The following is a 14,648-nucleotide window of genomic DNA, read 5'->3' as shown; positions in this document are numbered from 1 at the left end:
AGACATGAAACGGTTGAGGCAACATCTGGTGCAGGTCTGATCCAACAACACTGACATGAGATGGCTAAGTAGGGGGAAGTTCCTCCAGATTCTGTCCAGAGAAACCATCTTTAAGGGATCGGACCCGACGTGCTATCCAAAGCTGTAATGAAAAGAAAAAATGGTTAATAAAATCAGCTGACTTAATGCTTTGAAACTGTAAAATGCAACATCAAAGCTGCAGCACTGTGATTTTGGAAACTATCATGCACCAAAGCTACAGGTACAACGGAAGGCGTGAGCCAAACCTGACAGTGGATGCTACTCAGAGCACATTCAGACCCTTTTTGACAGGACTTTGCTCGGCTGGAGCCAGTTGCTACATTCACGTGCTGCCTAATTTTCGAAGATATTAAAGTTGCTTTCCTTCCACATAGAATGCTGTTTCACACAAACACATCAAGGGTGCCGATGTTCAGCTCACAGCCAGGGTGCATGGACAGTTCTGGACCTTACTCCCAGGAAAAAAGCACCTAAACATGAGCACATGTGCCTCCTTTCAGACTGCTTTGATTCCACTTTATAGAATCTGCGGCGCTGCTAGCTCAGTGTGTTGGGGAGCTGGGCTGAGAAGCAGAGGGTTCTTGGTTTGAGCTCCTGTGCAGACAAAACACTGAAGGTGTTCTGGTCATGGGGGAAGATGCCAGAACACCTTCAGAGCACTGCCAAAGCGCCCTTGAGCAAGGTACCGAACCCACAAATGGTCATATAGGGCACTGCGATTACCTGCTGAATCATCTGGGGTAGACCTGCCTTCACCCAGTGTGTACACGACCCGTGACCCCAAAAGGATTAAAGCGGTTAAGCTTGTCCTTTTTCTCAACACAAAGAATATTAGATTCAAATATTCTTCCACAATGACTGATGATGGTTTGGAAGTCTGCTTGAGGCTGATTACCAGCAGCTAGTGTCTGCACTATGAACCCTGGCTGATTGCATTCAGTGCAAGTTATCATACAGCTTGCTGCAGTTATGCAAGGTGCACCAAGACATTTTTAAAGTTCTAATACAGTAGATTATTTTGTTTTGGTCATTTTAAAGGTTTCCAGTGTTTAAATTGTGTGTGTGTGTTGGGGGGGTTGTAACTGACCCCCTTGATCTGGACCCCACTAAAAGAACAAAAATGGCAGTTTGGGGGGTTATTGAAATATTTATTAAATTATTAAAATGATCAATATTTGGTGATGTAGTAGTTTCCAATCTCTGTTTATCATGCAAGGACTAATCTAATTCAATTTTATTTTAAACACCCCTTCAGTGGACTGAACAATTTCTGTACTTTCTGTTATGAATCGGTCAATTTCCAATGGACTTTGGTGTCAGACGTTTACATAAAATATTGCCTGCCATCACGTCACACACATGGTTGCATCGCATCAAGATTTTTTTAGCTTGATGTTTCAAGTATATTATGTTTGAAGCTAACAACCTGCTACACTAGCTGCTGGGGCAGATTTGCTTGTCTCAATGATGTGCATTGTGCTGTCTGAATTTAAGTTGGTGTTGTTTGTTGTTTACCCAATACACCTGGTAGCGTGGCGTGTTTCATTTCTTCAGAATTAGCTATCTGACATGGTCATTTGATCCAATTTCAGAAGAATGCAGGCTACACACAATGTGCAACAATGAAGCCTTGTATAAATACGAAGGCAGGTGTCTTTGCTGACGTCATCACTCATCGAATGAAACTGGTGAAGCCCTGAAGGTGAAAGGATAATGTCAACACTGACAGCATCTCACAAGCCCAAAAAAATGTGGGCAGCCCTGGCAGAAGCAGGCACAAACCCAAGTCATTTCGCTAACACCTAGCAGCTTGCAAGTTTACGAGATTACGTACGTGACTTTATTAACCTCATTGAAATCTGCTGTAATGACATTTGAAATTTGCAGTTTAGCCTCTAAGCATCTTATTCACTACACAGAGGACAGAGCATTATGGGAAACAATTGCAGGCAGAAATCAAATAGAAATGGATGGACCGAGTCTCTGTGGCTGTGGGTTTTTTCAGATTCCTCTCAGCGTCACATATTGGAGAGACATGCGAGGAGACGCCCAAGGGTCGGCTTTAGCTTTTTCCGTTTGCTGTTGTGTTTGGGCCTATCTCTGCAGGGCAGAGCTGCTGGTGCTTCTGTCTCGTCTAAGCTCTTGGCCGTGGTGAATAATGTATGGAGTGCACTTAATAAAGGATGTACATGTTTTACATAGCAGCAGCTGCATCTTGGGACACTGACAATATGTTTTATCATTATTTTTTTAAACTTTGCACATTTTTTCTTTGAATCAAACCAGACAGCCTGAGCTGCTTTTCCATATTTGCAAGGATTTACAACATTATATAAGAAGCTATTCAGTAAGAAAATGATTGCTGGGCAGTTTCCAGCGTCTGTCCTGAATGCACGGCCTTTCTGTCCACCTCCCCCCAGAACCCACCCCCACCCCATCCCTCGTCTACCGAAGGAACAAATGAGCGACTGGCAACAGCTTTCCTATTAATTGTCATTTCATTATCTCAAGGAGAGCTGAGCCGTGACAGAGCTTGCTCCGAGCAATTTAGCTCTCCACCAATCCGGAGAGCTGCTGTCCTCAAAGCTGAATGGATGGAAAAAGACAGACAGGCAGACAGACAGACAGACAGACAGGCAGGCAGGCAGGCAGGCAGACAGGCAGGCAGGCAGGCAGACAGACAGACAGGCATGAGAGACGTTAGAGACGTGAGAGGAAAGTGCAGAATCTAGTAGCTAAAAGTCCTGAAAATCTAGCTTAGGCGTATTCCATCACCTCCTGGTGGCCGGCTACACTACAGTCCTCACTGAAACATAGAAATCATGTCAAAAAAGACAGTCAGCTTGACATATTTAATCCAATCAAATTTGGTCTGAATCCATTTTCCGTGACAAAATCTAAATAAAGTTGGCTTAAGCCCACAGTTTCCCAGATCACGTCTATAATGAGTGTCAGTTCATCCGTCAATATCAGTTCTCCTCTGATGTTATCAGTTCTCCTCTGATGTTATCAGTTCTCCTCTGATGTTATCATGTGCATAAACCAATCTGAAATCTCAATTTTTAATAAAATAAACACTCTGATTTTAATTGCTCCTCTACAAGTTACATCTTGACCAATGACTTGAGAGATTTGCCTTCATTTGCTGTGAGTTTATAAGAATAATCAAAGTCCATTTGACCCAACTGTCTATACAATTACCGAGAGAGTCATTTTGTACACATTAGTGCCACCTACAGGAGTGTTAATCACATCTCCATTTCTGTTTCCATCTGGAGGAAAGCTGACTGGTCTGCAGTCAGGATCCTCTCACACTCTAGAGTCAAAGATATATATATGAGGTTGCTGTCATCGCTAACAAAAAGGAGTTAGCTTCTACAGCTAGCAACCACATGCTAAATCAGCATCTTCAGTGAAACAACTTGCCTTTCTGACCAGACCTTTCACATCATCTGTATGAGGCTCGTAGATAAGGCATCCAGAATCTGCGCCAAATATCCTGGAAATGCTAATGAGGTCGTTTTTATTTACTCAGCCTGACGTGGATGTAGCGTGACATTAATGGCATCACAAATATCACATAAAAATTCAAAGCTACGAGGTGGGCGTGAGAGCACACTGAAGCGGTCTTGCTGCTTCTCTACATGCTCCACTGCACATCTCTACCGATGGTCAATTAAGTGCGGATGGCATTTTCATCGGGCGCCCCGCCTCATCTGCTCACTTTACACTGAAAATAAATTGAATCTATAATCCATTATCTGGAAGTAGATTACTCCCTTGGGCTGCAAGTTTTTCTAGTTGCAGCGATGTTTTATCACCTCATCCGTGTTCAGTGGACCTCAATGAACTCTGATTGTTGACTGCTGCACAAGATGGTAGATAATTGCCAATAAAACACAGATGTCCCTGCAATCAAATGAACAAAAGATGCAACAAGAAGGAAAGAAAAACCGATGAAAGGCACTGTCAACTTCTTATTGATTACATGTGATTTCATTGTTAAAGCTGAAGTCCACGTGTCTCTGAAACTGAAAGTGGCTTCATCGTTTGTGTCTGAACAAGCTTCCCCCACCCTTCATCTACCTCTACGTCATCAGCTGATGCGATCCTGCAGCAGTAACTAGGTTAATGTTTCATGTTACACAACAAAATTCTTGTTTTTCTGTGTCACAACTCTCAAATGGAGTAAAAATCAGTGTTGTCTGGAGACAGAATGAAATTATCATCATTACTTCTGACTGGTTTAGTCACCTCCAAATGTCGCCTTTGCTTCCTTTATTCAGATCTACATGTCTTTTACAGGTTACCATGATGACAAGTCCAGCTAAAACCTGGAAGCAGGAATTCTAATACTTTTTCAGTAAATGGAAAATTTTGTCAAAATAAAATAATCAAAATGGGACTTAAACCCTACCACGGAGGGTGCCCTTTTTGCCGGTGATTCTTTTTCTATTGCTGTGCCTCCGCGGCAGGGTGCTCTTGACGTCGAAATCTTCAGAAGTGTACTCAGACAGACCTTATTGGAGGGTTGTTTATGGAGTCTGTTTGCTGAAGCAGTTGGCTATGATTTGAAAGACTGTGTTAAATCATCCTGGCATAAAATCCACCAAATCTTAAAGATACAAAATGGCTGTAGGCTGTCCCGACCTTACTGCTAGGTCGTCTTCCATATATACAGCAATGACAGCTTTTGTCATTTTCAGTTCTTGAAATGACCAAATTTAATAATTATTTACACAAAACCACAAAGAAGATTAGATTCTCAATCATCCAGGTCATAGTTATCAACCAGAAAACAACCAGATAAAAAATGCACATATTGGTTTCTGTTAGAAGCATTTAAGGTCGCCTCTGCACTTCAGCCTATGAGGGCACGTTCTACAATATGAAACACATTAAAAAAGTTTGGAAAAGTTTGGAACATTATTGGAAAAGATGTGACCTGGAGAGTAATGGAAAGTCATTTATAGGGTCTAAATGACTCCTGCTATGAGAAATGACCCTTTGAACCTTGACCTCGGGGCCATATTTGAAGGCTTAGAATTCCCAAACAAAATAAAACAATGAATAAACCATCTTGAACTTCAAGAAGGTAATTAGGAGAATGGAGTTAGATCTGAAAGATCACAGAAGAAATCACTGGGCTGCATGACAAATGGAAGGAACCAAATGTGTGGAAAATGTGGGCAGAAGAGCTGGATGAAGAATAAGAAAAGTGTTCAGAAGAAGTTGAAGAACAACTCATCACCTGATGATGATGATGATGATGATGACGATGACAATGACGACGATGACGATGATGCTGAGGAAAGACTCTCATGTTCCTCAGACTGAGCACCATTAATCAGATTATGATTGACATCACGTCACCGTGGCTACCCTGACGCCACTGCACACACCCCAAAGATGGGCTATGTTGTCAGCGTCAGTAGCGCTGTCAGTATCAGCTGGTGGCTCCCGCATCACAGCCGATGCCACGTTGCTGCTGAACAGAAGTGCAGTGACAGCTGCTGGAAGATTGACAGCACAGCAGTTTGTAAACTTGATTGGTTGCAGATTAAGCAGCTGAAGCACCAGAAGATAATAAGCAGAATGCTGACGATGCAACCAGGTTCATCCATTGCTCCCTTTTTGCTTCCAACAGGATCCGATAAGTCTGCTAACCCTCTTCATTTGTGTAAAAATCCCATTTTTTCCTGTGGTGCTGCTGATGCAGGTTCTGCTCCCACCTCACCATCTTCTTTGATTCAATCCATCTTTTTTCAAAAATGATGTTTACAGGAAATTCACAAATATGGATACCAGAGAGATGCTAGTTGGTGCTTCTGGAGTTTCCCCCTGAACATCTGAATCAGGGTGTGTGGAGGACTTTTATGTAAATGTGATTAATCTGATTACAGCTCGGCTCTAAACTTTATTTATTTTATGGACGTTAAAAATATCATGAGCAGATATGATAAAGGGGAAATTATGGTGGAGTTGCATTATTGCTGTTTTATGAGGATGTTCCTCACGTTGTTTTTTCTTTCAGGGGCACATTTGTCATCTGTGTAATAAAGACAAAGACGACATCCTCTATTTTAGGATCAGTCCAGTCAGCTTTGATTGTTTGAATTGTCACAAGAAAATTCTTTGGTTGTTGAAGTAAAACCCGAGAATTATGGAAAAGTTCTTATATGAACAATCTCATCTTTGGCTTTCTTAAGAAAAGAAAAAGATAGAGGACTTTATTTTTAAAAGAAGTCGTCTATCTTTCAATGACAGATTCCTTTCTTTTAGCCGAATGTTTCACTTCACATTCAACCCACAGTGACAGTGGTGAATATGATTAAAGTTCGAGCGTGTGAATGAGGCGCACATTTCTCAATTGCACATGAGATGTTGTATTTAGAGAAATCCCTCAGGTCGCTGATTTTATGCTAATTCTTTTAGTAGAAGTATAAAAGAAATTCTTAAGTGCTGTTTAGGTTTCTTCCATTTAATGTTGAAATAGCTGATAATGTGCCTACTTTGTGGTGCACTCTGGTTTTCACTGATGGGTAACCCTAACCTGACTATAAAATTGCTCGGTCACTTGCAAACATAGAGCTTCAGCTTACTCACATTCCAGGATTCTGTGACCTCAGCAGAACTGCACGTTGCCCTCTCCTGTCGAGTAGCTATGATGGCGAGAGTATTGAATTCGGGTCAAAGGACAGTAGCATCCATTTTGACGAGTCAGATAGATTTGGCGATTTTTTTCTTCGTCAGCCTCTGACCTCCACTGTGCAATGACTTCGGTTGCAGCCAAGTGTGAAACGTGGTGATGAAGCTTAGCAAAAGTGAGTCTTGGGCCAGTACTCTGTCAGAAAAAGATGAATTGTTCTGTGCAGGGTTGAGAGCATCCCCTCGTAGTGGGTTTCAAATGTCTGGAAGCTTTGTTCATAGGAGAGGAAAATGGTCGTGTACATTTGACCTTTGTCTGTTATCATGAAGAGCCAGATTGAGCACAAATTCATTCATTGTCCTTCTCTTCCGGTGCTCATGAGCTCTGCATTTTGATGAGATCACGGCCTGAAACTGTCAAATCTCTCCTAACCTGCTCTGAACATGTGTCTGCACACCTGTCTGCTGTGAACATCTGTCGTCACACCTGCCTTCCTTGAAAAACATCAAAATCAACCACCCTTGTTCCTCACCTGCGGACAAATGTGAAATGCACTTTTTTATATTTCTGATCCACTGCTGTCTCTGTTGCTTTTAAAAGTGGTACCATAGAGATTAAGTGTATACAACACTAACCAAGCAGACGACATGTCCTCGGTCCTTTGTTTAACAGAGGTGAAAATGGTACCGTGCCCGCACTGATATGGATCCCACCATGAGTGACATTAGCTTCCTAATCTCATTGATGCTAAAAAGAGCCTTTTTGCAACAAATAATTTTCTGAAACACGACTGAACAAACCCATATGATCCTGAAGATTGGATCCCACCAAATAAAAGCTGAGAATCCAATAAGACTCGAAACCGCACACAGACATGCACATGGTTTTAATTCGATTGAAAATATTGATCTAAACATGTGAACACATCTTAGTTTTATAACTAATCAACCAGCATGACACAATATTTCCAAACAGCCGCACTCATGACAGCTGACGCAAGAGTATTGAGCACATGTTCATTTTGACCAGTCCCTTGACTGAATATTAAAAAAAGGGCTCGTTCTGTGTGAAGATCAAAGGCTCGACCCGCTCTGTCTGGGGGAAAAAAAGTCCTTTGTTACACTAAACCCTTTTTTGTTCCCTCGTCTCTCCCTTATTTATTCCCTTGTTTTCCTCAAATACAGCAGCAGGAAGCTGGATGAATAAAAAAAAAGCAGTAGGCGCTGGAAGAGAAAGGGAGTATGGAGAGAGGGAGAGAAGGAGGACGACAGAAAGTTTAGGAGGAAACGTGTGAGAGAGCTGGAGAATCTGTGGTGGCCAGCTGCAAGAGGGGAGATAGTGTAGAAAGGCTTTTAATTCTCAATCCCCACAGAGCCTTTGAAAATTACCAATCTTCTTATCACAGACGCAGGGCTGCTTATGCAAATTGTTGTGGAGTGGAACGTTTAAACGGAAAATTACTCGACAGCATTTTTCCCTCCTCCCTCCTCTTCCTCTCTCCCTCTCTCCACACAGAAAGCCTGTTTTGAGTCTCAGATAAGAAGATGAATTGCTCTCTTCCTGCTTTGAAGCGCGTCAGGATTTAAGGACTCCAGCCTGGACTCTGCTCTAATGCTGCTGCTCCTGCTGCCTTTGTAGCAGAAAACAGGCAGAAAAGAAAAAAAGCATTTCAAAACAACATAGATTGTGTGCTTCAACATGCCGTCACCACCGGAGGAGCCGAGCAAACACAAACACAGCCCAAAGCCTTCACTCTTCAGACGTTTCTCTCATTCTCACACACACCAAAATAACTCACATTGAGGATGATGGATGGATGGATGGATGGATGGATGGATGGATGGATGGATGGATGGATGGATGGATGGATGGATGGATTGATTATGGATGGATGAATGGATGGATGGATTGATGATGGATAGATGGATAATGGGTGGATGATGGATGGATGGATGGATGGATGGATGATGGATGAATGGATGGATGGATGGATTGATGGATGGATGGATGGATGGATGGATGGATGGATGGATGGATGGATGGATGGATGGATGGATGGATGGATGGATGGATGATGGAACGTGTGGTGTGCTGATTCATGCCTGATGGACTGACTCTTCTGTCCCCTCAGAGGCAGCTGAGGAAGAGGAAGTGCTACCTCCTGGTGGTTGGTGTCATCACCCTCACAATCCTCATCATCATTGTTGCTGTCTCAGCCAGAAAATGAGATGTGCTCACTGTGGTAAGATGAATCTACAGGTGCACCACTCTCCCCACCTCAACAATGTTAAACAGACTTCTATTCAAAACACACAGAGTAAATGATGAATACAGAGAATTCATCCATACAGAAAAGTTAAAATGCTGAAAACAAATATTGATGTATATTAATATTGATATCTGAAGCTGGCTATATTTCCAAGTTGACTTTTGTTCTTATATACAGAAAGGGTTAAGGGACTGTATAAACTGGAACAGAAAAGATAAATCGACTGGGTATAGTGGGACAGAGAGGGTAAATGACTAGTCAAGTTGAAGTCGTAGTCCTACTACTACTAATAGTAAGGAAGAGAGGAGAGGAGAGGAGAGGAGAGGAGAGGAGAGGAGAGGAGAGGAGAGGAGAGGAGAGGAGAGGAGAGGAGAGGAGAGGAGAGGAGAGGAGAGGAGAGGAGAGGCAGCGATAACCCAGCAGGGTCATGGCCTCGGCCTATAGCAAAGAGTAAGAAGCAGACCCAGAGTCAAGGACCACAGGCTTCAAAATGTTGATGGAGGAGATCTAATAGGTACTGGAGGAACAAAGGAGTGAGGGTTCTGTAGGTGAGGAGGAGCTCACAGGGGATGCGAAATTCACATGGAACCAGTGAAGATGGGGGTGATATGTTTCAAGGGCTTGGTGAGGATGAGAACCTTTGCAGCTGTGTTCTGGAATAAAAGAGTCTGTCAAGGGTTTGGCTCAGTACCCTGTACAGGACTCCACTGCAGATGGCTGGTGATGAAGGCGTATGTGAGAGTCTTAGTGATGGGATTTGAAAGTGACAGAGTCGGGAGTTTTTGAGGTGGAATAATGCAGATTTGGTGACGATCTGATATGTGACTGGGAGGAAAAGGTGGAGTCCAGGATGATGCTGAGATTGTGACCTTCCGGAAGTTGAAAGATGAAGCAGCCTTTGGCCTGGAGGAGAACATCCTCAACCTTTGGAAGCAGTGCCTTAGGAGCCAAAACTATGAGCTCTGTTTTTCCTGCTGTTGAGGTTGAGTAGGGTGGCAATTCTGGATTTTATTTCCTGTAGAGGGTTGACTAGAGGCCCAGGATGAAGCTGAGTGCATGGTGCAGTGCTGAGATAAAGATGAATATTGTCGACATAACAGCGGAGATTTAGTCCCTGATGAAATGGGAAGCTGATTAGTTCAGTTAATTTAAAGGAAAACTCATGTGCCTAGTTTGCTTGGAGACACTATCACCCATCAAAGATTCTACCTAAATTGCCACCACAACTCTTTGCACACATTAAATACGTGAATCTTAAGTAAGATCTCTGCCTCAACTGGACTTGTTAGGGTTTCTTGAAGACATTTGACCTTCTCCCCAGAAGTTAAATACAAGAAGCATGGTAAAGGTGCCAGGGCTGCTCTCATAGCTGACCTCAAATCAAAACTAGACAATCAACAGCATTTTTTTTGTAATGCAGCCATGAAACAGAATCACAGAAGGCATCGTATGCTGTTTCATTGGAGCTTGCCAAAGCAACCTGTCAGATGGTAAAATTATGAAGAGCTGTAAATGGCCAGAGCTTTTGTGCTCTTTATCTCAATGTACAAAAACTTGTGTCGCTGTTATGTCGACAATATTCACAGTATATATCTATATATATCTATAGATATATATATATCTATAGATATATCTATATATACTGTATATATATATATATACTGTGTGTGTGTTGATGAAGTTTTGACTTATATATATATGGTTTTTATAAAAACTAAAAACCCTCACCTGTTTATTTTAAACCTTGTTCCACCTTGTTGCTAAGGAACTAAATATTCCAGAAATTCCTCATGTGGAAAATGTTTGCACCTCAGTGTTGCAGCAGCCAAGTCTGTAATTTGGTATTCCAAAGTGGGATGATTAATGTGTCCTCCCTGAGAAAATAAACAAAACTTTAATTAGACAAATATACTCTCTGCATTTATCATTGTGGAAAAAAGACTGATAGTGTGCTAATTAAAACTGTTCCAGTACGAACATTTGAGAATCGTCTATTTGTTCTACTACAAAGAGTTCAAATATGTTCACTCCAATTCAATGGCCCAAATGATTTTTTTATTTAATTACTAAATCATGTCTGTCAGATTGTATCATAACATCATATCAAATATCAAAATCCTAAATAAGGTGTGGTTAGATGGTCATGCTGTACTCGGGACTGACTCTAGTGTGTTGACTACCTTTGTACTAAATGGGTTGGCTGCTGGTTTTGCAGAAAACAAGGTTGTTCTCCGAATTGTATCACTGGGGTCATCATGGTAACAGTAGCTTCTATACAGCTAGTTTTTATCTGTTTATAGGGAAGTTTTAGAGCTAACTGGGTCCTCTCTTCATCATAAAACCAATTAATCAACATAGTTGAGGCATTTTTACAACTATATAACCACAACAAACATCCAACAACAAGGACTAATGTGTGTAACCATACAGCTAACGAATCCGCACAGTGTCACACAGAAGTCTTACTGCCCGTAAACAAACACAGTTCATGTGTGCATACATTACAATAAATCAGTGATAGCCTTGGCCTTGGTCTCCAATGTCTCTTCTTTTCAAACTCTTTTTTTAAACTCATGTACATGCGGTCAAAAGCCATCAGTGCATCGATTTTGACATCAGGACTTTTCTGAGTGCACAGAGTAGGAGAAATTAAAATAGGCCTTAACATACAAGACCCAAACTGATATTTATGAGTATGCCATGTCTATGTCAGCCTATATAAACAAATGCATGACAGACATCAGTGTCATAAACTCAGCCTTTAAGTCTGGTGATAAGGTGGAACAGAGGAGAGCCAGAGCGAATTTGAACCCAGCCATCTGCTCCACTCTTCAACTGAGCCTGCACATGTGGAGGATAAGAACATGCACTTGTTGAATCAGAATCAGAGTACTTTATTGATCCCTTTAGGGGGTGTCCATCAGGGAAATTAGCATCTCCAAAAAAATGTACAGCACTGTACAAAAATTACCCACCACCATTACACACCATTTAACCTATTAAAGATAATAAAAAATAGAGTAAAATAAGAAATACAATAGAATAAATTAAAAATAGAATATAAATATAAAACTATAAAAATGTAAATAAATGAACTGAATGAATGGATGGATGAATGAATGGATGTCACAGTAGTATGTTATGTTATTCCAGTGTTATTATTCCAGTCCTCCTGTTGGCCCTCCTCTCCCCCAGTGAGGAGTTGAACAGTCTGATGGCTCGGGGGATGAATGAGTTTCCCAGTCTGTTTGTCCTGAACTTGGGGAGGCGCAGCCTCTGGCTGCGCAGGCTTCTCTGGCTGTGGATGACAGTGTGCAGAGGGTGGCGGACATTGTCCATGATGCTCCGCAGCTTGTCAATAGTTCTCCTCTCTGCCACTGTCGCCAGAGGTTTCAGCTTCATCCCCACCACCGAGCTGGCCCGCCTGATCAGCTTCTCCAGCCTGGAGAGGTCCGCTTTTGTCACACCCCCCAGCACACCACAGCGTAGGACAGGATGCTGGCGACCACAGACTGGTAGAACATCCAGAGGAGTTACCTGCAGTTGATGCTGTTTCTTGACTTTAGTTCAGCATTTAATACAATCAACTCATAGTATCCAGTATGCAAATTGGGACTCTTGGGCTTTAGCATACCCCTGTGCAACTGGTTGTTAGACTTTGTCACTGAGAGATCATAGTCCCTCAGCATCATTACTCTCAGTATGGGCTCTCCCCAGGGCTGTGTACTGAGCCCTCTGCTGCTCAGTCTGACACAACAGTGGTGGGTCTGACCAGAGATGACTACAACTTGGCCTACTGAGAGTTGCAGTGAAGTCAACAACCTGATGCTGAACACTGACAAGACCAAAGAAATTATCACAGCCATCAGGAAGATCAGGCCCAGCCAAGCTGCTTTCCTCATCAACAACACGGCTGTGGAGATGGTCAGCAGCACCATGTTTTGTAGGGGGCACATCACTGACAACCTCACCTGGTCAGTGAACACTGTGGCTGTGGCTAAGAGGGGATAGCAGCACCTGCACTTCCTGAGGTGGCTGAAGAGACCCCACCTGCTCGCAGCCATCCTCACTACATTCTACGGGAGTACTAGAGAGAGCTTCCTCAACAGCTGCATCTCTTATGAAGTATGAAGTATGCACTGTTGCTGACTGGAGTTATGTGAGGAGAGTGGTGAGGACAGCTGAAAAATTTAAAGGGAGCCCCATTCATTTTGTGAAGGACAGGTGTGTCCCGACACCAAAAACATCATCCAAGATGCCTCACACCTCTGCCATAGATTTTTTACTTCTGCCCTCCAGAAGAAAATTCATGAGCATCTGGTGAAGTGGCACCATGTTCCAGAATGTCCTTTTTCCTCAGGCCATCAGACTCTCAAATTCATAAACTGTATTATTGTACTCCACTAATAACGCTTTTGAAACTGCATCTCATTACATTTTGCAGTGTTTTTATCGCATTGTGCATTTTACATTGTTTTTGAGAGGTCACTGTTGGCCATTCTACCTTTTTGCGTCAACACAAGCCTGAAGGACATCATTGCTGGCCTATGTTCCGTCACTAATACCCAGTTACCTGTAAAGATAAAGACCTGGTGCCTTCAATTTGGGTTGCTATTCCAGGTGTCAGTGCTCCTTGCAGTGTATGAGGGCACCATCTCCAACAGTAGAGATTCTTGTGTTTGACCTTCCATAGTGCCTTCTCAACAGAGGCTTCTACAGAGATGTTGTCCTCTATATGTTCCTCACCAGTGTGAGGAGTGCACTAAAACACGATGCCACATGACACTAAATTAACCTCAAGACAACTGGGCAACTGGGCACCTTATCGTGGTGGAGCGGTTTGCGTGTCCCAATGATCCTAGGAGCTCTGATGTCTGGAGCTTTATGCCCCTGGTAGGGCCACCCATGGCAAACAGGTCCTCGGTGAGTGATCAGACAAAGCGTAGCCCAGGACCCCCTAATAATGAGTAACAATATTGGTTCCAAGTTTCCCTTGCCCGGATGCGGGTCACCGTGGCCCTCTCCTAGAGCCAGGCCTGGGGGAGGGGCACATTGGCGAGCGCCTGGTGGCCGGACCTCTGCCCATGGAGTCCGGCCGGGCACAGCCCGAAGAGGTAACATTGGACCCCCATCCTGTGGGCTCACCACCTGCAGGAGGGACCAAGGGGGTCGGGTGCATTGTGTGTTGGGTGGCGGCCGAAGGCAGGGACCTTGGCGGTCTGATCCCCGGCTGCAGAAACTAGCTCTAGGGACATGGAATGTCACCTCTCTGATGGGAAAGCAGTCTGAGCTGCTGCGCGAGGTTGAGAAGTTCCGACTAGATATAGTCGGCCTCACCTCGACGCATAGCAAGGGCTCTAAAACCAGTCTTCTCGAGAGAGGTTGGACTCTCTACCACTCTGGACTTGCCAATGGTGAGAGGCAATGGGCAGGGGTGGCAATTCTCGTTGCTCCCCAGCTCAGTGCCTGTATATTGGAGTTTACCCAGGTGGATGAGAGGGTAGCCTCCCTTTGCCTTCAGGTGGGGGGATGGATCCTGACTGTTGTTTGTGCCTATAGCCCAAACAGCAGTTCAGCGTATGCACCCTTTTTGGAGCCCTTAGAGGGAGTGCTGAAGAGTGCTCCTTCTGTTCACTAGAGGAGACGTCTGTGTAGATTCTCAATCATCCAGGTCATCGTTATACAAGG

At 43.3% G+C, this 14,648-nt stretch overlaps 1 protein-coding gene across 5 annotated transcripts in view; it reads left to right on the top strand.

Annotated features, from left to right (window-relative positions):
• tsnare1 (T-SNARE Domain Containing 1) overlaps positions 1-14,648 on the top strand; it is a 108,950-nt gene that overhangs the window by 42,209 nt on the left and 52,093 nt on the right. For 2 of the 5 annotated variants that reach the window (XM_057044977.1, XM_057044974.1), the window contains exon 11: positions 8,823-8,933. The exons of 1 other annotated variant lie outside the window; for it this stretch is intronic. In XM_057044977.1, the coding sequence (XP_056900957.1) occupies positions 8,823-8,918 (96 nt within the window). In that variant the 3' untranslated portion in view covers positions 8,919-8,933. Of the gene's footprint in view, positions 1-8,206; positions 8,691-8,822; positions 8,951-14,648 lie in introns of those variants that run through there. 2 more of the 5 variants (XM_057044976.1, XM_057044978.1) reach the window with 2 other exon arrangements.

The sequence above is a fragment of the Takifugu flavidus genome, chromosome 10 (assembly GCF_003711565.1).
Source record: "Takifugu flavidus isolate HTHZ2018 chromosome 10, ASM371156v2, whole genome shotgun sequence".
Lineage (NCBI taxonomy): Eukaryota > Metazoa > Chordata > Actinopteri > Tetraodontiformes > Tetraodontidae > Takifugu > Takifugu flavidus.
The sequence above is the reverse complement of the archived record's forward strand: the minus strand, read 5'-3'. Positions and strand labels throughout refer to the sequence as shown.